The sequence below is a fragment of the Vicia villosa genome, linkage group LG2, assembly GCF_029867415.1.
Source record: "Vicia villosa cultivar HV-30 ecotype Madison, WI linkage group LG2, Vvil1.0, whole genome shotgun sequence".
NCBI lineage: Eukaryota > Viridiplantae > Streptophyta > Magnoliopsida > Fabales > Fabaceae > Vicia > Vicia villosa.
Window position 1 is genome coordinate 123,142,883 of NC_081181.1, and position 27,626 is coordinate 123,170,508.

At 32.3% G+C, this 27,626-nt stretch overlaps 3 protein-coding genes across 3 annotated transcripts; 2 read left to right on the forward strand and 1 right to left on the reverse strand.

The window, feature by feature from the left end:
- Positions 1-295: 295 nt before the first annotated feature.
- LOC131651959 (high mobility group B protein 2-like) lies at positions 296-1,674 on the reverse strand. Its single transcript, XM_058921707.1, has 7 exons — positions 1,518-1,674; positions 1,305-1,406; positions 1,118-1,175; positions 981-1,025; positions 808-888; positions 621-698; positions 296-529 (listed from the first exon to the last, which is right to left on the reverse strand). Exons 1-7 carry the CDS (start codon positions 1,556-1,558, stop codon positions 512-514), a joined length of 423 nt encoding a protein of 140 aa, XP_058777690.1. The 5' UTR covers positions 1,559-1,674; the 3' UTR covers positions 296-511.
- A 5,478-nt stretch (positions 1,675-7,152) lies between these two features.
- Positions 7,153-8,798, forward strand: LOC131649915 (protein GET1-like). The gene is made up of 7 exons (XM_058919653.1): positions 7,153-7,321; positions 7,530-7,612; positions 7,945-8,015; positions 8,206-8,264; positions 8,349-8,430; positions 8,530-8,583; positions 8,764-8,798. The coding sequence occupies exons 1-7, from the start codon at positions 7,211-7,213 to the stop codon at positions 8,796-8,798; spliced, it is 495 nt and encodes a 164-aa protein (XP_058775636.1). The 5' UTR covers positions 7,153-7,210.
- Positions 8,799-21,807: 13,009 nt separating this feature from the next.
- LOC131651960 (rab escort protein 1) lies at positions 21,808-27,350 on the forward strand. The gene is made up of 9 exons (XM_058921708.1): positions 21,808-22,610; positions 23,270-23,392; positions 23,502-23,601; positions 23,737-23,775; positions 23,909-24,107; positions 24,195-24,270; positions 25,905-26,091; positions 26,370-26,450; positions 26,832-27,350. Exons 1-9 carry the CDS (start codon positions 21,904-21,906, stop codon positions 26,934-26,936), a joined length of 1,617 nt encoding a protein of 538 aa, XP_058777691.1. The 5' UTR covers positions 21,808-21,903; the 3' UTR covers positions 26,937-27,350.
- Positions 27,351-27,626: the final 276 nt, after the last annotated feature.

The following is a 27,626-nucleotide window of genomic DNA, read 5'->3' on the forward strand; positions in this document are numbered from 1 at the left end:
CCAATGGAATTACTACTATAGATGTCAATGTTAGTGAATGAAAACAAATTAGATTCCCATTTTTTATTTGTCCATAATAAAATAGTACAATGTAATAGCATGTGTCCAAATCAATTATTTAAATATATAAATGAAAAAACAATAATGCAGGAGTTTGCTTCCTATTGTTAACAAACTACTATAGTTTGTATCGATCACAGAAAATGCTCCGTATTAACAAGATTCACTTGGGAGAAGGTAGTGACATATTTCATTTAAAGAGTATGACAACAGCATTCCATAGAGAAATAAACAATTGTACCATAGAAACTGAGTTGTATTAATAATAGAGATGGAATAAGTACAGGTCATGGGGCTGAACCTAAACATGCCTAAGGCACTAAACACTGTTTATCACATCACAGTTGTGTGGATCCAAAATATCCCCAAAATTCATAAAAACCTACTAACAAATTATTATTATTCTATGGCAAATACTCCTACGCTTCTTCTTCTTCGAAGAACAGCAACTCTACTCGTCAGATTCCTCCTGAAAAGTAATAAAATCAAAATCAAAATCAACACAACGGTCGATTAATCAAAAACCTACAAATTACTTAAGAATGCAAAAATAATCTTACGTCATCATCTTCATCATCATTGACTTCAGACTTGGACTTGTCAGATCCCTCTTCCTCGGACGGAGCCTTTTCCTCAGTCTAGTTCATAAAAAAAATTCAATCAAAAATAATATCAAAAATCAATGTAAAACTAGATCAATAAAAAAAGTGTAACTACGATAACAAGAACAATAGCGAAGAAATTTACCAACGAAATGTTGTATGCACGCATAGCCTTGGCATACTCCTCCTTCTTCTTCTCTGCGGTAGCAACATAAGGAGCTTTCTCCTGGAATAAACGCAAAACGTAACAGTGTTAAAATCAAAAATCGAATTGTCATAATCATCTATTAACCTTGATATACAACACAAATTACTCACAGCTTCAGACAGTGCTTTCCACTCTTTCCCTCCAGCCTTACCAACCTACTCAAATTTCAGATTAAATCGCTTCAGATAACTCAAATTCAAATTTCAAAAATACATGAAGAACGGTAACTTAACGTCACATAACTCACCACGGCAACAGATTTGTTGTCAGGATTCTCCTTCTTGAAAGTCTCTCTGAATTCAGACCTAAAACCAAAAAAAAAATAACTAAAACTCAGAAACCGATTCATCTTAAACTCGATAAATTGAACTTGAACAAATATCAAAAAACAAAACAAAAAAATAGATCGACCAATTTTCAGCACCGAAACATACATGAAAACGAAGAAAGCACTTGGAGGCCTCTTAGGCATGTTAGGATCCTTCGCAGCTTTCTTCGATTGCTTAGTTCCAGCACCAGCGCCCTTGCGCTTCAACCTAACAAACAAAAACGAACACGAGATCGGAAACGTTAGATCGGAAAAACGAAACGATTCAAAACGCGAAACTGAATCTGACAATGGGAGGCAAGCGGGAGAAGAAGCTCACAGGTTATCAGCGGGTTTCGCGGTGGAGGTGGCCTTAGGCATGTTGATCGGAGTTCGGAGAGAAACGGTAGGGGGAAGAGGTAGGGTTTGTAAGAGTAAAATCGGTTTTGCGAGTTGTGAAAAAAAATGAGAGCGTGTGTGGGTTTTTGAATGTGAGCGTGAGAGCAATGTGGAGGGAAAGTGAAATTTGGGGAACGCGTTTAAGCGGGATAATGAAAAGAAGGAGTGTACATGTCATCGATCCGTGTGCTCTCGCTATTCCTTCTTTGGCTTCAGCACTGTGCGAAGTGTGCACGTGTGGAATTCTATAGTACTATTGAAATTCACTTAAAAGGAGTACACAAGATTGAGAAATTGATTTCAATTTTTATTTATCTCTTACTTGAACTAGGAAAAGTCTTCTCCTCAAAATTAAAAGATTATACAAACTTGTATATTATTCAAAATGAATAAGTAATTTGAAATTTTAAAAAATTGATACAACAATGTGTTTTTATAAGTAACTTTTTGATACACAAAACTTTTCAATTTTCTAAAAAATTGAGATGATCCAACTTTTTAATTCATATGATGTACTATAGATTTAGGATCTAAAGTTAGAGTTCAATACTTTTGATTCTAAAAATAATAAATTTTGATTACTTTGATTTTATTTGATTCTAAAAATATATATATTGAATCATCTCATCAAACAATAATTATATAGACGGCAATTGGATGTGAGAAGCACTAACGAAATATTACCTCGTATTAAGAGGATGTTATCGACAACATGGAAAGGGATAATATGCAAGATCTTGCCCCTCTCAAAGTCATCGATATGAGCGTCAAACGTGTTGAGTTTTGTAGTGCACACGTAGATGGGATTGATATGTGACTATGAGATCTCGATGTTTGGTAGAAGGTTTTGTAGCGGGAAAATTCTGACAACGATGGTATTTGTGATGAGAGCAAGGAGCGATAGATTGGGAGTTATGTTTGCGTTGGAGATAGAAGATGGTAATTGTAGATCTAGGGTTTCATGTGTTTCTGCACTTTGAATTTATCTCGAGATTTGTTTTATAACAATGTAGGGTTAATAATTGCAATATCAATACGCGGGATCACGCGTATATAAATTGGGCTCATTTTGGTGATGGGCTTTTTTATCGGGTGAATGGTTTGGATTTATTCTTAATTTCAAACAATAGTATTCCTTTATTCCATAAATACTCTAACATATGGCCTTCGATTTTTTTAAGTCGTCAAATATATGAAATTTTCATTCTCCACGTCACTTTTCTCATCATAAAGAGCATATACCTTCAAACAATCATAATGTAGTTAATTGTGTCATCAATCTTAACTCGAATGACAACAATCACAGTGGCTTACCGTTATTATTGTGATATATTTTGTTAAACATTAGTTTCTAGTGTCCATACCAACTTGATTGCAACGGTCGCACAAGGAGAAGTAGAAACATACGGGACCTCAAAGGAGCTTGGTTTCCTATAAACAAAGGTTTCACCTCCTAGGTGTGGTTTTACTTAAAAATTACGTATATCATGTTCACATCGTGTATTACTTTAACATAAGAATGTTTTTTTGTAAGTACACCTCCTTAACTTAAAGAAGAAAAAAACACACGAAATGATGAATCGAATACTATATCACTAATTTGAGTCATCTCTCATGTTTCATACATGAACATTTATGCTCATCATGGGCCTTAATAAAACTTACATAAGTCTCTGAATCACATTATTATGATGGTTAAGGCATGTCCTTCAATGTAATACATGTTGTTTGCTTGCCTAATGTCACCATAAAGAGATACTTGTGGCATATCAATATGTATTGTTACTTCAAATGGTTTCTTGCCATATGTTTTTGTCCAAATTAAATATTAACCTTATTATATGCATCATTTGCCATCGGGTTCCCCCATGATTAGACGTGGCAAATGTTTTAGGATGAAAAATATAAAAGAGTAAAATATACATGTTGTATATGGGTCAAGTGGATCTTAGAATGATTTATTGTCGTATTGACCTGACACCTTTTAGTAATAATGTCTCTTTAACCTCGGTTCCCTTTAACTTCTTAAGTAGCAGATGTGACAATATTATCACCCAATTTAACTCTCTTGGTTTCCAACTCACAAGTCTTACAATGTCAACAAGTTGTTGCGAGACTTAATACATGGTTTAATGTTTAGGATGGTCTAATTTGTGTCTAATGAAGTACAGTCATTACCACTGGGTCCATTGGATGGATCAACCTCAAATCTATAAGCAATAAGAATAGGCACAGTTATTGACATTCCATTAACTATTAAGTTTCATATTGTCACTATTAACTTAACTCCTCATAGATTATGGTTGATCCATATTGTCAGGGTCGGCCTAATCAATTCAAATACCTTATTATAATTTTAAAAACAGACCTAAATTAAAATAATAATAATTTGAATAACTAAAAATGACACAACAAAAATACAACTATAATTTAACCAAATGAAGCACCAAAAAACTCAAAGTATTATTTAAACTTTAAATATTATTTCATGCAGCTTAATATCATTTTCAATTGCTATCATAGTCAATCCATTAAGCATTTCTTGTGACATGGTAGATCACAAGTAACTCTTTAACAACTTCGATTTTTGAAAAACTTTTTTCCACGTAAGCAATTGTTACAAGACAACTCTAAACTTCCATTGGGCAATGGCTTATTTATCAATCTATGGTCAGACTATTAGTGTGTTAACCAACCTTTAGATGCAATTATGCATGTTCCTCAATACTGGAAGAGCGTATATAATTTTAAAGTTTGCGATATTTTGGTGGGAAATCGATGGACATTCCTCAAGAGCTTTGCACACAGTTCCCTCTTATTCACAATCTCATTCAACAAATATCAATTCATATGGTGTCCTGCAAGGATATGCTCTATTAGAAACACACAGATAATGGAGATACTAGTCTAAAGGATGCTTACATATACCACAAGGTTTCTTGGTATAAATATATCTGGAATAGAGACATACCTCTAACTCTTTCTCTTGTAGTTTGGCGTTTAATGCATAACAAGTTGCGCACATATGATAACTTGTCTTCTAGAGGCTTCATCTTCCATCCACCTGTAATATTTGCCTTCAACAACAGGAAAACTCCCTCCATCTATTCCTTTAATGTTTGTTTGCAGCTAAATATTGGGACTGGCTTGCTAAGCTTATTGACAATCCTCTGCAACTTTATTCCATTAAGGACATTTGGCAGATTTGTGAAAAGGGTTGGACTCCTTAAGTTAACATTGTCACACAGGCCTGCATTGTTAACATCATCGTCATAATTTGGAACTCAATGAATTATGCAAAATTCAACAACAAATTCATCAATTTGTGAAGTGTCATCAGTCTCATGACTAGCAAAGAAGGAGGATCATCTCTCTAGATTGCATTACTAGTGATTGTGTGGAAGACTACAGATAAGACGGAGTTCTTCTCAGATCTTCAGACAATTCACCACTCAAGGAATCGGTAGGATTAAAGGTTTGATTGCTACAGATGAAGACTTGGAGCAGAATTAGTGACGTTGGAAGATTTGTAAGCGTAGATTGAATAAAGATTGCGCAAAAGAGTTTAGCATGAAGTTGTATACAATTTGAGAACCAAAATTAAATATTTATTTTCTCATACATTATTATGGACTAGTTATTGTATAAACTCTTGGAATATTTGTCAAAATAATGGAATTATGCAGGTTCCGCTGGGAAACCATTGAAGAGTGCACGTAGACTCATGCGAGAATGATAAAGTCAAAGCACTATAAATCTTGTTGTTATCTCTCTACCTTTTACTCTTGCATTTACATTTCGTAGTACATCACATGCCTAAGATTGGGTTTTCAATTCATAGAGAAGTTTATCGTTTATTGCATTGATAGCGATTTATTGCCTAAGATTGGGTTTTGTTGGATTTGGGACCTAATCAAGCTTCATTGGTGATTAAAATTTTAGAAAATTGTTGAGTTTGGAATTCATTAATTGAATCATTATATAATCATCTCTCGTAGACTATACTAATGGTATTGATTAAATACCTTATGTATCGTCGTTAATTTAATTTATGATTGTTGTACATTGATTATGTGTGTAAGTGTATTAATTTATATTCAAGTATGATTCGTTTTATTTCTTGCGCGCACATACTCTAAAAAACCTCTCGTATTTTGTTTCCAAAAAATCGATAGAGCTTTATTTTAAAAAGTTTATTCACCCACCCTTTATACTGTTTTCTTACACCACACTCTCACCCAACAAAGTGAACCTACTTCAATTTCGTACTACCTCAATCAACCAAAACTCCTTTTGCATTAAATTGCAACTTGCTATTTATAAGCAAAATTCTTAGATTCTTGCTACTAGCCCATCATTGTGCTTAATGTGCATGTCCTACTCTACTAACTCTGCCCATCTAACTTTTCTTCCTAAGTAAGTAATGCTTTCATGTCTTCCACATGTCTTAGGCCGCTTTTGCTCGTCCAATGCACCACCCCTTCGACTGGTGTGTTAACCATTGCTTCACCATGAAGTAGTTGTAGGTGATTATACCATATGTTCATGCCACCCAACACTTTGTGCACCTGGATTAGGCCTAGCGAGCCTTGATTATTTTGAGTTTTTCTCTGGCATGTTTTATGCATGATGGATTGTGGTTTTCAAGTTCTTTTCATATATTTATTATTAATGCAAACAAGTGTTTTCTCACTTTCCATAGATAAATCGGGGGGTGTAACAATGTTCTTGTGAAATAAGTCAATAAGTGTCGGTGTATTTAACATAAATCTGACACTTATCATCTTTATAATTAAATAAGGTAAAACTTGTCTCACCCTCAAAGATAATATGAAAGTACAATGTTTGTATCTCTTAAATGCAATCCCTTGAACATTGAGAGTTGGTTCCAATAGTTTTTCTTCCTCTTCTACCACACCCACAAGACATTCCTTCTCATCACACATATCTTCCCAAGACTTTGAGTATCACTATGCAAATCAAAACTTGACAATTCAACTTCAATATCTCCAATTCAGTTATGTCTCATCAAGATGACATAATATAATGACAACATGAAAGTTTTTTGCTATGATGTTATATTTCGTCCTAACATTGTATCAATACTACATGTAGTTTGAGAACAAACTGATGTTGCATGAAAACCAAAAAAGGTAAATAATTTCAAGTGTATCAAGTAAGGTATAAAAATGCGGTGTCTTGTTACATTTTTATGTTTATAATATAAAATTTTAAACAACGTGAGAAAATACAGTAAATTAATGTTATCTACACATACGAGAGAGCGAGAGAGAGAGAGAGAGAGAGAGAGAGAGAGAGAGAGAGAGAGAGAGAGAGAGAGAGAGAGAGAGAGAGAGAGAGAGAGAGAGAGAGAGAGAGAGAGAGAGATTCTCAAAATATTTTTTTTGGTAATAACACGGTGAAATATAAAAGTGAAGTGCTAAAAGGATAAATAAATTAAATAGGAAAAAATGTATAACTCATGGCTATATACCTCATATCTTTTCTCTGATTTTTCTCTTATCTCAAGGATAAAAAGGTAATACAACATTATTGTAACCAACATAGAACACACAAATTGAAATTCATTCTGCATCGTTATTCTTAAAATTGAATCATATAGGAGGTTGAATTATGGGAGATGAAGCAATCCAAGAACATCAAAGGTCATTAGCAGCTCCTTTCATATTTATGATCGTTGCCACTTTTCAATTAGCATACTATTGCCTAGATAATTTGAAGAAGGTATCATTCTCCTTCCACCATTTTAATAGTTGGAGAAAATCAATGTTAGAATATCATTGTAATATTAGATTTCTATAGATCTCGATTTCATCTATCATATCTTAGAATATCATTCTTTCTTGAAAATCTAAATCAATTAATTGAAAATTTATTATATCATTTGTTATCATAGTAAGATGAAAATGACAATCATATCATTTGTTTCCAGAATGGATCTGATAGTAGTGAAAAAGAAAATATGTTGCGTGAAGAAATAAAACGAATTTTGAAGGAGGCAAGCTTATTGTCACAGTAAGTAATTCACATTGTCATGCACTATGTGATTTTTCTTCTTCTTGATATCGTACTTTAGTTTCTTGTTGTAAAATAATTGGTTCAAGATTCATTTATGCCTCTATTTACTCATCTAAAAACATCAGATGACATCATTGGTGAAAGCAATACATAAATTCGATTACGAAGCTGTTGAAATTTTAGAGATTTAGAAATTAGTTTCTTAACTTATTTGGACAACTATCATTTAGAAGTGTCATCGTTATCATTTCATATTTGTTTCTCTTCAAGTATTTGTTGAAAAACTCATCATATTTAACTTTGCATAGCTCATTGTTTTATCATTTTAGACCATCAACATTTGCACAAGCAGCAAAACTCAAAAGGCTAGCAATTGCAAAGGAGAAAGAACTTGCAAAGCGTGAGTTTATTTTCTATTTTCAATTATTTCAGTATTAAAATTTAAATTTTATGCAGCGTAATGCATTGTACTAATTATTTTAATGCTATATATGATTTTATTTATTTCAATATATTCTCATTTATAAAAAGAACATTGTTACTACACATTAATTTGCAAACCCATAACTACAAATTTAAATAAATTGCAGTTCAAAATTTAAATCGCAAAGATCTGGTTTTATACTTGAAAATAGTTCTCATCGGAAAGGTACAATCTTCATATATAATATTTTAAAATTTTATATATATTTTTCATGGATGCTCATGAAACACCTTTGGTTATGTAATGCAGTATTTAACATATGGAATGTTGCTTATTTGGTTTTGGCGTATTCCCGTTGCTATCATATCTCAACAACTTGTACAACCATTTGGTAGATCATTCTAAAATATATAACGATTGAATCTTATATTTGGTCATGAAATATTTAGCATGTTCTTTTCATTCTCATCATATTTTACATTCATTGCAGCAATGTTATTATCTTGGAAAAGTGGAGCGGTTCGAGAAAATGACACAATGGCAAGTATTTGTTCATATATTATCATTATTATATAGTTTCTAGTTTGCTTGATATATATATATATATATATATATATATATATATATATATATATATATATATATATATATATATATATATATATATATATATGTTTATTTATTTATTTTGGATACGTTTAAAATATCTTTTTGTCAATTGTAGGTTGGGATAATAGCATGGTTAATAGTGTCAGCTAGGGTTTGCAGATATGTTCGTCGAGCTTGTAGCAAATTGTCATGATTTTCACTGTATTATAATAAAAATTGCATTGCTTTAATTAAAAATATAATCTCAAACTCCATTGAATATTAATTTTAATATAAATTCAAATGTCATAGATGGTAGCTTATAAAATAAACACCTATAAGATGTGTGTTCATGTAATTTTATCTTTAATATAATTGATAAAGTAGTCAATATGATCTGTTAGTGTCTTAATTTAATATTTAAGTATCGACAATGCATGCAATCTACGAAATTGAATTCTCTAATGTGAAACATTTTACGCATTCACATTTAGTTTATTCCTGATTATTATTGTGAGAATACAATTAATATTTAATATAATTTTTCATATTATTAAAAATAACAAAAAATACAAAATAAAAATATAGACTATTCGATTCAATCCAACGACTATGAGTATGTTGAATGTGCGATTACGTCAAGAAATGACCTCAGAGAATCACGATAAAAAATACACAGTGCATCACCTTTTTATTATTTGATAGTCATTTGTAAGCCTAACAAAATCAGTATCTTGAAAGTATTTTATAATCAAACAATTATGGTTTGGCTTAATTGCAATTTCGGTTCCCCTATTTCCCCGTGTTGTTAGTCCTCATTCCAAATTGATACCAAAATTTAATGTCATGACATTGCTATTGATGATGTGTCATTGCCACCTTGACCAAATTTAATTCCACGTAATTTTTAATTTATAATTAAATGATTTATTTTAAAAATATATATATTCAATAATATCAATAACTTGTTGTTATTAAAAATAACAAAAATTAATATTGTCCAATTAAACTATTTTGAATTATTTTTCATGTAAATTTCAAAGAATGAAATAATTATATAGACTTTGAGGAATTAATGAATAATAATGTACAAAACAAAATTATGTTTAGGTGGTTTGAACCCTCACTCTCAGAGCTATGGAGTGACCATTTTGCCGACTAAGTAGCACTTAGGCTTAATTATTTCTTCCTGGATTGTAAAAAACTGAATTCCTGCATAATCCTAAGCATTGATGACTATCTCATAAGATCTCTTATATTTCTCCCTCAACCACTCCATCCACCTATTTATCTTTTCCTCATTTTTCATGTTAATACATGACCATTTATATTCACAAGGAGGATAGAAAGTACTGAGAGTGGATGTTCATATTTTAATATTTTTTAAGGTCTTGTGAATAATAATTTCAGGCTAATCTATTTTCTCATTTCTATAATAGCCACTAGTCATATATCTAGCTAGAATAATAATAATTAAGGGTATTATTAATCAGCATTGGATACATCAATGTAAGTATCTGGAATGGACAAGGAAACATCATAATAACTAATGTGTCATCTATTATATTAATTCTTTAACACAACATAAAAATTATCCATTGAATCCTTAGTGCCAAGTCCAAAGTTGTGAGTGCAATCCAAATACATGTTTACCTAAAAAAATTATAACAACATAGGGTGAGATACTAATCTCGGTAAGCTTCCTGATCTAAACCATTAATCACTCTTTACCCTTCTACCTTGTTAAGATATACTTGAACATTCCATCAGGGCATTTCACATCCTTCCCATATAATGTATTGAGTCATGAATAACTCATATGCAACATTCTTACATTAACTCTTATCATAGAGTCAAACATAATATAAGTGATGATCTCTCAATCTAGATTACCTTCATTTCATTTTCATCTTCCTCCTTATCTTGCTCATTGAATAATATCCACAAGGGAAAGATAAGTTTGCGTCTCAATGAATCATGGTAGGCTATCAAGCTGTCTACCGAGGGTCTAGTATGGACACTCTAACCCTAAATCCCATAAATTAATTATATCATTTATCTATATCTCAGAACTATAAGTCCTTTGATTTTATTGAACATCCCTTAGTAACTATTTATCTGATAACCCGAAGCCTAACATAGTTTTATGATCTTACACAGGTTTAAATAAACCATTACCACACTAGGGTAAGATTTACTGCACTTCACAAAATTCATTCACCTCAATTGTCGCCTAGTGTAGTTATAGGTCTTAAGTAGGCTAGAACTAATAAGGAGATACAATAGCCTCCTTATTCGCTTCCTATGTATAATACACATATGATGCTATAAAATAGATACTAGTCATTATTCAACTAGTCACCTAACACCTGACGTAATTCTACGGTCTTACTCAAGGTTAGATGAACTATGACTAGATTAGGATTAGATTTACAACACTTTTCATATTCATTCACCTCAACTAGCACTTAACGTAGTTCTAGGACTTTCGCAAGCTAGAAAAATAAGGTGATACAATAGCCAAACTCGTTCGTTGTCTTACTACTCAATTTAGGATTTGCCTATATAGGATATAAATTATCTAGGTTTTTCATACAATACTTAGCTAATGATACCCATAATTCTCCTAAACTAAATACATGTAATTCAAGTTTGTCCTGCAATAATCATCTATCCATTTTACTCGTTTTACACAATAAACTTACATCCATATATCTTTATGCATAGTCCATCTCGCAGACGTGGGTGAATCAAACAAGAGTTTAACCCACCATAGTCAAATGCAAATTAGTGTCCTAATTATTCGACTACATTGACCTCCTGGACTTAAAAATTAAAGTCGCTCCCCCTCTATGATGTTGTGATATATAAATAATATCACCTTGTTTATATCTACAATAATATATGTATATACAATCATAAACATGCTTATTATGCTTCTTATTATTCCTTTCTTAATGAAAAATAAGCCTTTGACCACATCGATAATAATCATAATCATTTTATAACTAGGAATAGGGTTTAAATCTTGACGATTAGGGTTATAGACACAATCTACCTTCACGATTTGAGTCACACATCCCATGATTCGAAACATGACAAATAGAATTGAAATCCTACTCAAAATTTACTATATGATTCAAGCCACATATCTTATAACTCAAATGATCACATCATAATTGAAACCCTACTCAAATTTAACTATGTGATTCTAGTCACAGATCCTACGATTTAAACCATGACAGAAAAATTTGAAATCCATCTCAAATTTTACTATGTGATTCAATTCATAGATCCTATGATCTGAATCATGATAAACAAACTTGAAATCCTGCTCAAATTTTACTATGTGAATTGAAACATGGATCCTATGATTTGAATCATGAAAGACTATATTCACATTTTTTTCTCATTCTTCACAAAAAACTTAGTTTTAACACATGTTGATATCTCTTACCATTGCTTGTCGAGCAAACCTAATATTAGCATCAAATGACAGAAAATCCCAACATATCTATCATCTAACATGTTCGTGTCAATAATTAGCACATGAAATCACATGAAATCACATAAATCACATAATTAACATAACACCTCAAAGAATCCTTGGTTCTAACATGCATTCATAAGCTCCAACTTTACTCTACCTCATGCAAGATTATTTTCTACTATAAGTTTAAGATCATAACCTATGGGAGGGGAAACCCACCTTTGAAAAAATTGGAGATGATAATGATGATGATGAACACTCTTTTCCTTCCCCGAGCCATATTTGTCTCCCTTGAGTTAAGCGTTTCCTCTACCAATGGAGGTCATGATAAAATTCCTCTAATGGGTGACCCCTTATGTTGCATGTGTTAGACATGCGACTCTATGCACAAAGGGGTTGAATTTTGGGGTTCAAAAAAACTACGGTTTGAAAAACTTTTATGATTATTTTTATAGCTTAAAAAGACTTCAAAATGTTTTAGATATTAACATCAGAAAGTAAAAGTGTGGAAGATAAAAGGCAAAATACCATTTTTGGTCCCTTATGTTATCCTCGAGGTTCATTTTGGTCCCTTAACTTCAAAAAGTGTCATATTGGTCCCTTATCTCTTCAAAAGGTGTCATTTTAGTCCTTTTTGTCACATTAGCGACGAAAAAACTCAAAAAGCGGTCGCTAAATCAGTCGCTAATATGACAAAGAGGACTAAAATGACACCTTTTGAAGAGTTAAAGGACCAATATGACACTTTTTGAAGTTAAGGGACCAAAATGATCTCCGAGGTTAACATAAGGGACTAAAAAGGGTATTTTGCCAAGATAAAAAGTTACGGAAAAGAGAAAAGACATGAGGAATTTATATAGGTTCAATAAAAAGACGTAGTTTTGTCTCTAATACTTTATCTTGAGAGTATCCAGTAATTCTTAAGAGCTTTTAGTGGGTGAAACTTTCGACCCCCTTTATACAAGTAAAAATGAAGTTTCAGGCTATAAATTCCAACCAAACACCAAACAATGGAGATAATAGGTTATTCTTCCTTTCAAACATGGACATACGAAGATAAGCGGTTAGTCTTTCTTCCAAACATCACATTGAAGCAGTTAGTCTTCTTTCCAAACAAAAACTTGAAACGGCGAGTCCCCAAGCTAAACCCATATTTTCTATGGGCTTATCTCAAACCAAGGCGAGCTTTTAAACTAGGCTAAACTCACAAACTGAGCTGAGGTGAACACAATTTTTGAGGTTAATATACTTATAATATATAGGACTAAACTTACATAATAACTTGTAAGTTCCTCCTGTGACGAAGGCTCAGATATTTGAAGTTTCGTTGTATGCTAAAAAAAGAAAATAAAATTCATATTAGGGTTTATTTGATATCCACGATTTATGATTGATATTCTCAACCTAAGAATTCAACTCAGATTACCTCTTCACTTTTGAAATTGTTCCTTATTTTATTACGCGATTCTTCGTTGTCTCCAAAACCAATAATAGACAATCTCTCGTACTTTGGCTGAAAGACAACTCTAATTGCCAACTCTTTTTTCAATAATTGATCAAGTGCATAAGGAAATTCCTGGAAGTTATCTTCACCACCTTAAATTAATACAATGTTTTATTGATAATTCATCAACTAAATAAAACGTGTTGAACATATGGAATAAAGTACCTTGGCCAACTCTCTTTTCAGCTGAATTGCATATTTTTCAATCAACTTCACACAATCGATGCCCTAAAATACAAACCTCGCCATATATTTGTCATCCTTAGCCAAAAATTCAAGTTTGTACCTATAAAAAAATTGATTTATGAACACAGGTTTCAGACACAACATATAAGATCATATTATGAAGAGTAATAACAAATATGGTTCAAACTCGTATCTTGGAACTGGTTAATCTATTTTGTGATTTGCAACACACTTCAACTTTTCATTTTTAAGTGCAACATTTTTTGTATACTCAACATAGCCATTATAATACCATCCAGATTGGCCACCTTCAAATTTTTATAACATTGCAATAGTCGCACACGTTGTCTCTTGGGAATATATGGCTAAAGGTTAAACTTGAGGAAACTGAAATATAAAGTATCCAAGTGTGAAAATTAACATATATGCTAATGATTGGTAATTTCAGCAAGACTTAGTATTTCATCTTTCCATACAAACTTATCAAATTCTGAAAATTGGGCGTTTGGGTCGTTTCAACTTGCAAACTGGACGAAGATAACAAAAGAATCTCCCCTTTCAGACTAGGATTAATAAGGCAAAACATAAAAGTCATTCAACATTTAAGAGTAAATAACTAATATAACATATAAGACATTTTAATTTTTACAATTCAATCACATTTATTTCAACTGCTTAATTTCAAATATGCTAACATCACTGATTGTCAACCTTGTATCATTCCATACATTAGATACATTCAATGGAAAACCACATATACACGTGTACATTAGAATATGGTAGTTAATGATTTTATTAGAATTTCATTGAATCAAATAACAATACCTTAAGCTCTTTTGGTTCTTGCATTATGCAAAATGACGCACTCAGAAGCCCTAAAGGAATAGCAAGCGCTAAACCTTGAATGAAAACAGTTGCAAGCGGAAAAACGGTAGATAAGCTCCAGAGTTTACCAGAAATAAAGAAAAGTTTAGATTTTATTATAATGAAAGATGAAAGATAATCCTTATGTTGTCCAAATGGGCTACCCGACCCTAAACGAGCCGGTCCTGACGGGCCCTGGGATTTTTAGGGTTGGGCCAAAAGGGCCCTATGTAATATTAACTTGAGATTTACTACCCAAGCCCGGCCCTATATGGGCCTCAGGCTACCCGGCCCTAAATGAGTTTTTTATTTAAAAAATTAATATAAAAACTCCATAATATTTATTATAAATAAAATTAAAAATTGTGTTATTTTAAACATAATACATTTTAAGTACTATGTTATCTCTTATAAATACTATAATGTGTTTGTAAATACAATATATGTCTAAATTGTATAAAACAATACTTGAATTTTTATTATAAGAAAAAACTAGGCAAAATACCCTTTTTGGTCCCTTATGTTAACCTCGAGGTTCATTTTGGTCCCTTAACTTTAAAAAGTGTCATATTGGTCCCTTAACTCTTCAAAAGGTATCATTTTGGTTCTTTTTGTCATATTAGCGACGGAAATAGCGACCGATTTTTGAGTTTTTCCGTCGCTAATGTGACAAAAAGGACTAAAATGACACATTTTGAAGAGTTAAGGGACCAATGTGACACTTTTTAAAGTTAAGGGACCAAAATGAACCCTGAAGTTAACATAAGGGACCAAAAAGAGTATTTTGCCAAAAAACTAATATAATACGATGAAAAAATGTTGATTATATTAATGTATAATATTTAAAAGAGAAAGATTGAATAAAATAGAGATAAAATTTAGTGAAGTGAGAAAAATGAATATGCTGTTTTGGAGTGAGATAATATAAATATTAATATATATTTTTTAAATTTATAATTATACGGGGCCTAATGGGCTACCCACGACCCATATGGGCTAGCTCTAATGGGTAGTAGGCTTTTCAGGACTGCGCTAAAAAGGCCATGAAAAATATGGGCTCTAATTTTAAGGCCCACGTCCTATGATTTTTCGGGACTAGCGGGCCGATCCATACGGGCTAGCCCATTTTGACAACTCTACTTATGGCCATGGCAAAGGTCTTTAAATAAAAAAACAAAAAAAAATCTTGTTGGGCCTTTAATCCAAAAAAAATTAAATAAAACAAATAAAATATAAATTGCTTAAATATTAAAATATTTTCCGACACGTGATTCCTTCTTCAATACGCGCAATCCTCCTACATCACAAAAGTACAACCACATTATCATCATCCTAAAGAGTACATTGAACAAATGACTTACACATCAAAATATTGGATAAAGTATATTATTAAGATAAATATGTAAACACAAATAATTCTAAATGAAATACAAAAGCAAATCGTAGAATAATAAGTGTTTACCTCATATCAGTTACAGTGAAGACAATCTTGTCTTGTTTATGTTTTTTTAACATTCATTTGGGTCTGTTTGATCTCAGTAACTCCTTTAATAATATCTAGCGAAAAATCAAACTATTTATATAATACTGGAAAAATGTACAAAATAAATACCAAATTAAACAATTTTATATGACAGACTTGCCACATTAGGTTAAAACTTTCCATCAAGTATGGATGTCAAACTAATCAAGTTCAAGTGATTTACAGGTATGTCAGGCAAATATGAAATCTTTACAGAAGTTGAACCACAAAATACCAACTTATAACTATGACTGGTTGATTTAAAAGAGAAATCATTATTGGAAACCTTGAAATTCTGCATGATGTAGGTATTTCCAACTGCAAAAGCATATCGGTATTTCGTAACCAAATGCGGTGGTACAATTACTTGGATCATATTCCATTAAAAAATCAAATATATCGAAGACACATTAGTCACGAACACGATCGAAAGGTAATAATAAACTAAATAGAAGAAACATATCAACATAACTTTACATCAATCAAAACCATTTCCAAATGCTCTTTGTTATAGGCACTTGTAACAGACCGTAAATCTTCACACCTCACAACAATCTTCTACAAATCTTTGGAGTCGTTTATATCCCTAACAACTTTAACTGGTCGTACCATTAGCTTGACATGTAAAACTGAATCAACAAAGAAAGACAAACGTTAAACAAATTTCAATTGCAACATAGAAATATATCACCTTTTCCGCACAGTCCAATGTATGGACATTCAACTTTCTATATAATTCAAAACAGAGTGAACAACACCTATGGCAGCTATGAATCATGAAATGCCCTTAAACATTATTCAAGCTTTGAATAACACATATAACAAAATTGATGGTTTTTGCAAAAAAACAAACAAGTAACACCATTCAAGAACAAACACTAGGTTAAAATTGAAAAAACATAAAAGGGACTCACCGACGGTGCAGAGTCTCCGCGAAGAAAGAGATGGAAGGGGGAGTTCTTGTTTGAATGATAGGTTGAAACATTAATGATGGAAGAGAGAATTTTAGCCAGAAGAAGTGTGTAATTTGAATGATAGATAGAGAGGAATCAATGTTAAAGAGATGGGTTTATAACTCCAACTCTCAATGTGCCCTTTCACTACTCAATGCATTGAGGAGAGGGAAGGTTTATTAAATCAAGATAAATTACATTGATGTAATAGAAATATTTGAATTTGAGTGTCTTTCCATCAAAATATCAATGCAATGAGGAGAGTGAACGATTTATCTTCTGCATTTCGTGTTGCACGTGTAAAAAAAATCAAAATATAAGAAAATGACAAATAGGCCACATTTAATGTTGGGCTTATATCAATCAACCAATGGATACATAGTCAAGATCGCTCTTGTAATTAAGTTAAAAATAAACTTGGTTTAAGAGAGGTTTAGTGGACATTTTCAACGTATGTTGTTTTATTACATAGATATTAGATTAAACAGGCATCTTCGACCCAGGACTAAAAGGTTTGAAGCCTATTAATAAGAGTGACTACGAAAACACTCTATTTCTCTTGATTTTTGAAAACTTCACTTAATAATTTTGTCAAAATAAATAATTTAAATCATGTTTAAAATGTATTTATAGTTTTTTATAAGATACTAAAAGTTTTTTTCGATATTAAAATATTTTTTAATATATATATATATATATATATATATATATATATATATATATATATATATATATATATATATAATAAATAAAGTTTTTTAAAAAAATTTTCAAATAAAAAATTAGTTCGAATAGTTTTTTTTACAAAATATCATTTTAAGTATTTTATTTTTTACTATAAATTTTTAAATTAAAATTTTCAAAATATATACATTTAAAAATATTTAAATTAATATCCTATAAAGTCATTTTAAAGATATATTTATTTAAAAAATTATGTGATTTTGAATATATATTAATATTCAAAAAATTATAATAACTCAATTTAGAAATTATATATTCAAAAAATTTAAATATTATTTAATCACCCTTTAATTTTAAATTTTTGAATAATATTTTTCCTACATGTTTAGAATTCTGTCAAATGTTTATTTATCAAATATTATAATCAAGAATTAACTATGAATTTTTAAAATTTTAAAATATAATGATAAAAGTAATGAAAATATCATCTTAGAAATTAATTTTTGAGTTTTTTTTTATAAACTTTTTATAACAATATAAACTTGTTTGTAAAACAATCATTCAAAAATACACATTGTTTTATCAACAAGAATTAAAACTACGTGAATAATAATTTTGTAGAGACCAAAATAAGCCTTTTTTTTCATAAGGACCAAAAACAAAATATGTTAATTTTATAGGGACCCAAAATATATTTAACCCTAATTAAAATAAAGATAATGCAATGGTAACTTGTGTCTTAAAAGCACAAATTAAGAAACCCTCTTAAAGATTGTTTGTATTTAAAAAAACAATAAAAAATTAATTATACTCTCTTCAGTCTCATATATAAATAACTTTACAAAAAAGTCCATCTTTTAAGAAAAATATCTAAATATATTTAAGTCTTACACTTTTTCTAAGGGTGTGTTTGGTTCAAATGAGGGGGAGGGGAGGGGAGGGAATTTAGTAAAGGGGAGGGAAGGGGAGGGGAGGTGAGGGGATTTTTTTAATCAGATGGGTGTTTGGTTCTAACGAGGGGAGGGGAGGGGAAGGGAGGGATTTTAATTAAAAATATGTTTGGTTCAGGAGGGGAGGGGAGGGGTTTTATTAATAATTTACATTTTTATCCTTATTACTTATATAAGTGTTACAATATGATATTCAAATGTGAAAAATTTATACATATTTTTTTGTTAGTAAAATTTTTAATATTGAGTGACTAAAAAGTTATAATTTACTACATAACGTTAAAAAATTGAGTTCACTTAATTTGAATAAAATGTTCAAAAACAAATTAAACTATATGTTGATAACAACTTTGAAATCGTAATGAATTATTTAACACATAAAATACATAAAATAATTTATTATTAAATATAAATAGTTTAAACTTTTTAATAAAATAAATAAATAAATTAAAATGAAAAATTTAAAATTTGATATAAAAGAAAATATGATAGGATACATAACAAAATTAGAAAAAAAAACATAAATAAACATAAAAGAGTTATAAAAAAATCAAAAAAGTGAAATGATTATGATTTATATTAAGGACAACAATTTCAAAATAATTTGAAGGTAGAGAATAATTATAATAAGTTGATAGAAGCAATCGAGAAAAATCACACAGAAGAGAGCAATAATACAAAAGAAAATGAATAATTTTAAAATATTAAAATTAAACTGAAGATATTATAGTAATTATAATAACTTTTAAAATATTAAAATTGAGATTCCCTCCCCTCCCCTCCAAATCCCTCCGATTTGGGGGAACGCAAAAAGTGTGTTTTGGAGGGATTTTGCTCCCCTCCCCTTCCCTCCCCTCTCCTCATAAAATTTGAACCAAACACATTTAATTAAAAATATTCCCTCCCCTCCCCTCCCCTCCCCTCCATCTACCCCGAACCAAACACACCCTAATGTTCATACTTTTTGCTTTGAAAATCATTAAAAACATGGAAATATGAAAAATAATAGGAATATATTTGAAATAGTGAGAATGAATATAATTACCGATAACTTTTGCTTATATTTAATATCATTAAATTTTTTGTTGCTTATAATTGAGACTCGAAGAAATATATTTTTATCAAAATCAATGCATAATTTTTAAAACAATATTTCTTCATTTAAATATTAACTTGTGTCCCTAAGGCACAAGTAGGGGTGTAAGCGAATCAGAAAATTTAATTAAACCGACAATCCAAACCAAAACAAAACCAATTATTACTAGTTCGAATTTAAAATTGAACCGAACCAATAAAAACCAATGTGGTTTGATTCGGTTCTTGGTCCTAGTTTTTAGGAACCGCCTAACCGATGAACCAAACCAATAGAAATAATTACACCCTAAATCTTTTATTCCACCCATCATTAAGTCTACATTTTTTATCTGTTCATCCATTATCCATCTTTGTTTACACTTTCTTTCTTTCAGTAAAAGACACATCTATAACTAAACTCCAAAACATAGAAAGTAGAAGCCATAAGTCACAAAAAACTTATTTTCACTGAACTTATGTTCTCGCTGCCCGCTACCATTGTTGCTCTCACTACCGTCATTCTGATATGTTATGGACGTCTTCTTCATGTTCAAGTTCTCTCCATTAATTTTTATTTTTACCTTTTCTGTTTCTTCTTCTATAAAGAAATTCATTCTAGTCTTGTTACAAAATAGTTTTGATGTGTGTTTGAGGTGTGAAACATGTTAATTGACGTGTGTTTTATTTGTTAAGCTTTCAAATAACTTTCCAACATTTTGATACCAAGTGTTAACTTTTATATTTAAGAGTGAACTTATTTCACGACGCAATGAAAATTATCTCACTATTTCGTATGGATTAATAACAACTTGTAATTTGTTTGTAATTATAGAGCATGAAATAACTAACATGAGATGTATTATTTTAAAAATAATAGTATATCATACACCGAAAAACACGAGAGCGGAGAATACGGTGATGAATATAATGTTTAAAAAAAAACATTGTAAACCGATCAACCGAACCAAACCAAACGTGTTAGTTTGCTTTGGTTCCATTTTTAAAAAATATTAAAAACTAAACCAAACCAAACCGATGAAAATATCATAGGTTCAAAACTTTTTTTTTGACAAACAACAAGTCCAAACGGATTCAATTACAAATTTACACCCGTTTGCGTTGCCGTTACCCTTAAAATTTCTTAAAATAAAATAAAAGTAAATATTAATAAAAAATTAATAACCTTGAACCACGCGTGTAAAATCTTGTACATTGTGGGTACATTAATTAGATTCAAATCTACCAATCGTTAGTTGGTCCAGTGGTGATTGGCGCTGGACTTGGTAGAGAGAACTATAGTTTGATCTCCGCAACTGCGATCGGAAGAGGATGAAACCACTTGATGCCAGAACAAACCCCCGAACCGGACTAAACCGGTGGTATAAAGCCAAAAAAAAATTAGATTCAAATCTTTTATTAGAAAATAAGTTAATTATTATATACCTATACAAGTTTTTTAAACAACTAATATATATATCATTTATCATAATCATTTAAATATTATTAAATTAAAAAAGTTAAAGTAAACTAATTGTCACATCAATTAAATTACAAAAATAACACATCTTTTTATTGAATAAACAAAGTAACACTCCCAAAATTAGAGTGACAAACGGGCATGTCCGTCTCGTTTAAGTCGGCTACATAAAAGCGCGCAAAAAAATGAGGTGGAACATAGTGTTCATAGTTGAGGTTGTGGGTCTAAAATTTTAGTCTACTCCGCTAAAAAATGAGAGTGAGGCGGGCTAAACACGCGGACACTTCCCTTTTTAAACCTAAAAAACAAATTTTATGTTACTAAACGTGCCCGCATAAAGAACGGGGTGAGACGTGACGGTCACACTGCAGAGTGAGGGCCTAAAATATTGGTCCGCCTGTGCAAAAATGCGGGCATGCCCAACGGGTGAGACGCGTTTTGCCACCCCTCCCCAAAATTATAAAAAGAAAAATAATTCAATGTGAAACAACTTCCAAACAGTACTTTGCCGCCGATTCTTTGATTTCTTTCACGGCACAGACGGCGAATAATCTACACGCGCCGCTGTCGCCATGTCTGAATCCGAAGAGTCCTCTTCATACCCTCCCATAGACCCGGTGAACTTCGATCTCATCATCATCGGCACTGGCCTTTCCGAATCGATTATCGCCGCCGCCGCATCGGCCGTCGGAAAGACAGTCCTCCACCTTGACCCTAATTCGTTCTACGGCAGCCATTTTGCTTCTCTTTCTCTAGAAGAAATCACCTCTTACCTCAATTCCCCTCCCAAATCCTCCACCGCCGCCGCATCATCAAGCGATGATTCCGATTACGCCGTCATAAACCTCATACATCAACCTCTTATATCCAGCGCTGAGCTCATTTCATGCGATTCAGTCGACCAATCCACGTTTCTTCTAGAAAATTCGAGAAAGTTCAACCTCGATTTGGGAGGACCTAGGGCTTTGTTCAGCGCGGACAAGACAATCGACTTATTATTGAAATCAGGTGCTGCACAGTACTTGGAGTTCAAAGGCATCGACACGAGTCTCGTGTACAACGCAAGTGAGGGTTTGGTTAACGTGCCAGATTCACGTGGAGCCATTTTTAGAGACAAGAAGCTTTCGCTTAAGGAAAAAAACCAGTTGATGAAGTTCTTCAAGCTTGTTCAGAAACACTTGGGTGGTGATGATGAGGATGGAAGGATTTCAGAGGAAGACATGGAGAGTCCTTTTGTTAGTTTCTTGGAGAAAACCGGGTTGCCGCCAAAGATAAAAGCGTATTTACCGTTTCCATTTCCTAGTGAGGATTGATTTACTTTATATTATGTATATGAATCTGTTTGCTTAATTTCCGCACATAAGCTTTGGAAATTTTCATGGTTGTGTTCTATAGTATGTTTATGCTAATGTATTAGTCTTGAGATGACTGCATAACTTCATAGACCATAGTTGACTTGATTTATGGATGGTAATGATTTGTTATCTGATAATTACTAAAGTTCTGGAGATGGTAGTTTCTGCAATTCCATGTTACTCTTAGCACTAGTCATTTTAACAATTGCCTGGACATAAGCAGTTGGAAATTGCTTAACTTTGTGATGTTATGTTACACCACTGGAATACTATTAGAGTAGAGATTTTTTTGAACACCCTCCCTGCAGCAATCGGTGAATTGATGCTAGACTTGTTTTTTAATTCTTTTAACTGTCTTCCTCCCACCAAACATTTAAAATCTCGTGATGTTTGGGAGTAGCTCAGCTTGTATACTCTGGCGGGGTGTTGTATATATTTTTCTTGTGCTACAAAGAGTACTATATCTCTCATCTTTTATTTGGTATTTTTGAATAAAGTATGTTAAGCCTAACTGTTTATAGTGCGTGCATAACCTGTTGACCTGTGTCAGTAAGCTAAGGTAAATCCTCTTTGTCTTCAATAGGATTCTTTTGTATGCTATAGCCATGGTAGATTTTGATCAAGAAAATAGCGAGGTTTGTAAAGAGTTACTTACAACAAAAGATGGAATAGATCGTTTAGCTCAATACAGCTCATCTGTTGGAAGGTGAGTTCTTATTCACCTTGTTTCATTTCACGTGTTACATTTGCCTTGATTTTTTAACTAAGGGATCCCTATCAATAATTTATAAATTTGCTTAACTTTGTTCTTCAAGGTTTCCCAGTGCACCGGGGGCTTTGATTTATCCTATATACGGTGAAGGAGAACTACCACAAGCTTTTTGTCGTCGTGCGGCTGTCAAAGGTGGCATTTATGTAAGTTTTAAAGGGGATTTATGAGGCTTGTTCTCAAAGTTTATAACTACCTTAATTCCATTCTCTTTAAATCTTGCATATTGTAGTTTTATTCAACACATATGCTTATTTACATCTTAAACGTTTGTGAATCAGGTTCTCCGAATGCCGGTTATTTCTCTGCTTATGGATAAGGTACAGAAATAATTCTTTGACATGTTAATAATCATATAATATACCATGATTGAGAAGAGACGAGGCTGAAATGTTAAATATTTCCCAATTGCAAAGCAATTTCACCTTTTTCATTTTTAAACAAATATTGCAGGTTACCGAGTCGTATAAAGGTGTTAGATTAGCTTCGGGTCAGGATTTATATAGCCATCAGCTAATCTTAGATCCGTCCTTCACAATTCCATCAGCACAGTCGTTGTCTCCTAAAGGAATGGTGGCAAGAGGAATATGCATCACGAGGAGTTCCATAAAGCCAGATGTGTCAAATTGCTCTGTGGTGTATCCTCCTAGATGTAAGACAGATTAAATCTCTGCATTTTTTTAATCAGGGGCATATTAAACATGAAAAAGAAATTGACTTTTTTCTCCCTTCCTTCTAGCTCTATATCCTGATCAGGTTGCATCAGTCAGAGCTCTTCAGATAGGATCAAATCTCGCAGTTTGTCCCGCGGGCACGTAAGTTATTTTATATTCTTTTTACCCTATTGCCCTCTTCAACACCTCTTCAAAAGCCATAAATGGTTCCCTTCAAGACATATAAATGATTCGGCTTCAAAACCCAAATCTGATCATCTTCAAAAGCCATAAATGGTTCCCTTCAAAACATATAAATGGTTCCTCTTCAAGGGGAAAGTGGGATTTATTTTCTTTCTCAGTTAGAGTTTTCTAAAAACACTGGCATTAATTGAACTCCTAGCCAATATTGGTACACAAACATGAGGACTCCAGTCTTACTTATGGTTCTTCAACCTCAGAAACACTACAAATTTCCCCTCTTGATTTGTCTGATGCAATTAGTTTCTTAGTTTAGGAAACTGTCATATTTGAGAGTAACTTGCATCCATGGCTTCATCCCATTTTTCTCCAAGGTTGTTGGTTCTGGATTTTCTGGGTTTTCAAACACATAAACAGTCTTAACTGACACGTGTTAAATTTTTTAATAAATACATTGAAAATTAAAAAAAATATGTCAACGGTGTTAACGACATGAAAATTCATCCTTTAGAAAGAAAAGATAAAGGATTTATCCAAAGTCCCTTGTTGCACACTAAACTGCACAGTCCCTTTACATTCATGCCTTAGAGTTCAAACTCCAAATCTCAATAACCAAAGCCTCACAAAGATGGAAAGGAGGGCTTAACAACTACCATTGGATCAGATTCTACATAAAACATATTAGAAACGCTCTGAGATTAGTTAGCTTCAGTCCATGAGTGGACCTCCAAGCCCTGTCTAAACAAAGGAACAAAACTCAATATTGCAGCCAAACCCCATCTCAAAAGCCCTTTGTCCTTTTATTTTATCACAATAATGCATCCAACATTCGACAGAGGAAAATGTATTTCACATAGAAAACTGAAAGATCATAGAAATCAACTGGAAGCTTTACATCTCTAGAGAATGTTTCTCAAGTTATGCCTATTCTGAGAACTGAGAAGGGTAAACCTTTAGTATCGTTGAGTAGTAACTGAGTTCAGTTTGTTAAGATGTTTTTGAAAAACCCAAATTGAAACAGCTGTATGATAGTGCTTTGTAGTATAAAATGATGTATTTAGTCTCAACCTCACAGCTCCCAGCATAAATGAACCCGCAAATTGAAAAACACGACCAAACTCGTTGTTGCAAGATTGCAGTGCACTCAAATGGGAAACGAAGTGAATGAACCTAGCAGGCGAGCGCACAACTCCACATCATCCGACATCCCAATGTGAGCCCATTTGCAAAGGAGACATAATGTGGTACTAAGTCTCCAATGCATAGCTCCTAGCATAAATGGAAACCCGAACTATAAAATATGAACAAACACGCCCAATAGACCAGCGAGAGTGAACCAGATTGGCCTGGTCAATGTACTCTCGAGAACTAGCATTTAAAATATTTAATTGTCATTCATATTTTTGTTTGTTTGTATTGGTTTTAGTTGCAAATTCCTAGACTTCAAGAGAGTAACAGTTTCCCCCATGGTTGGCATTTATAATTCTACTCTTGTACATTACTATGTTCATGTTTAACTTCTAATAATAACACTTATATTTTCCTTGCAGTGAACTTTTGAACTAAACTGACCATATTTTCCTTCTATTTCTCAGCTTTGTTTTGTATTTTTCCACTTTGTGCAATGATCCCGATGAAGGAAAGAAGTTACTAAAAGCATCCATGAAGGCTCTTTTTACATTGCCTGTATCTGGAAACACAGAAACCAACGTTCAAAGTGACAGTGAAGATAAAAAAGCCGTTGTGCTCTGGAGTGCAATTTATGTTCAAAAATTAACTATGGTGTGCTTCTAGTCCTGACTTGTTCACAAATTTCTTTATTCTATGATGTGTATTTTAACTTACCCTCATATTACATGTGCACTTGTTCCTTGCATCATTTCCTTTGCTGAACACGTGAGTTTTGACTCATGTGATTGTCTTTCTTCTGTTTTTTTTACCCCGAACAATGAGATATTTTACATGAAATAGGCAGTGGCTTAAGAATTTCGTCTGGAAAGATGCGATTCACACGTGTAACATTGATATGGGCATAATCGAAGTATTTATTTCTGTTTCAGAGCAAATTTGAAGCTATTAGTTCCGCTCCAACACCAGATGGAAATCTAAACTACAATGACCTTATAGATGCAACTGAGGAGGTGTGTATGCTCTCATCATTCTTCTGTTAACTCTTCACTGTATGTCTATATGAGAAGTTGTTACTGTTTAGTGTTAATCAATAGCTAGATACTATCTTTTAAGCTTGTTGTCTTGAGTTGTCTTGAATATCTCGATACTCATGTATATGAAAAAATACCACTAGGAATACATTTGGAAAGAAAAGAAAAAAAGTAGCTGGTTAAATTGCTTGCAATTTTTGCTCAAGAAATAGGGAAATGGGTTGGCAAAATATGTGTTCTTAAGCATTTACTTTGACACGATGAATATGTAAAAACCAAAAACATGTTATGATTGTTAATTGAGTACCCATAATTACCAATGTCGCTAATGCTACTTGTTTGGCGGCGGTATTCTTGCAGCTATTTAGTCAAATGTACCCTAATGAAGAGTTCTTTCCAAAGACGACATCCTCTGAAGATTCCACGGACGACGACGATGATAATGGGATAATTATGGAAAGCTAATCAAGATCAAACTGTCATGTGAGAACTGCTACACCAAGATCTGGGAGGAAGGAAGCTGTGAAACTATATGCACATGCAGTATAATTTTGTGTGAACCAAAAACCAGAGGTCCTCAAGGCTGGCAAAAGCAGTTGTTGTTGTTAAGTATGATTTTTTTTTTGTCAAGCATACAGATACTGATTTGGTGCTGTATTTGCACTTTAGAGCGTTTATAGAACGAATTACTACTCCATGAAGATGTGGTACTGAGGAAAATCCATAGCTACCAGGGGATGAAGTATAGTGATCAAGGTTCCTTTAGATCTGTAATGTAGTTTGTATCTTCTTTTTATTGACGAGATACTGTAGTTTCAGTTTGTATCTGGAAATTGATTTAGTTGTACATTATTTTATTTGAGGTTATGATTTGTGACATGTCTACTTTAAGTAACAACTTAAAAAACTATATTTGATAGATATGTACATGTTACAAATATACTTTTTTCCTGAAAGTTAATTGTATCTATTTCTTTATAAAGGTAGGCGATAAGTAGAAAACTGATATTCTGTCAAAAAGAGATAGAAAACTGAACTAAGAAAATATAAGCTTGAATGTTAGTTCTGAAGTGAATCTCCTTTCATTGTACACTTTGGATCCTCTCATTCCCTCCTCCCTTCTCCTTCACACAAAATAAGTGTAAGATGAAAAAG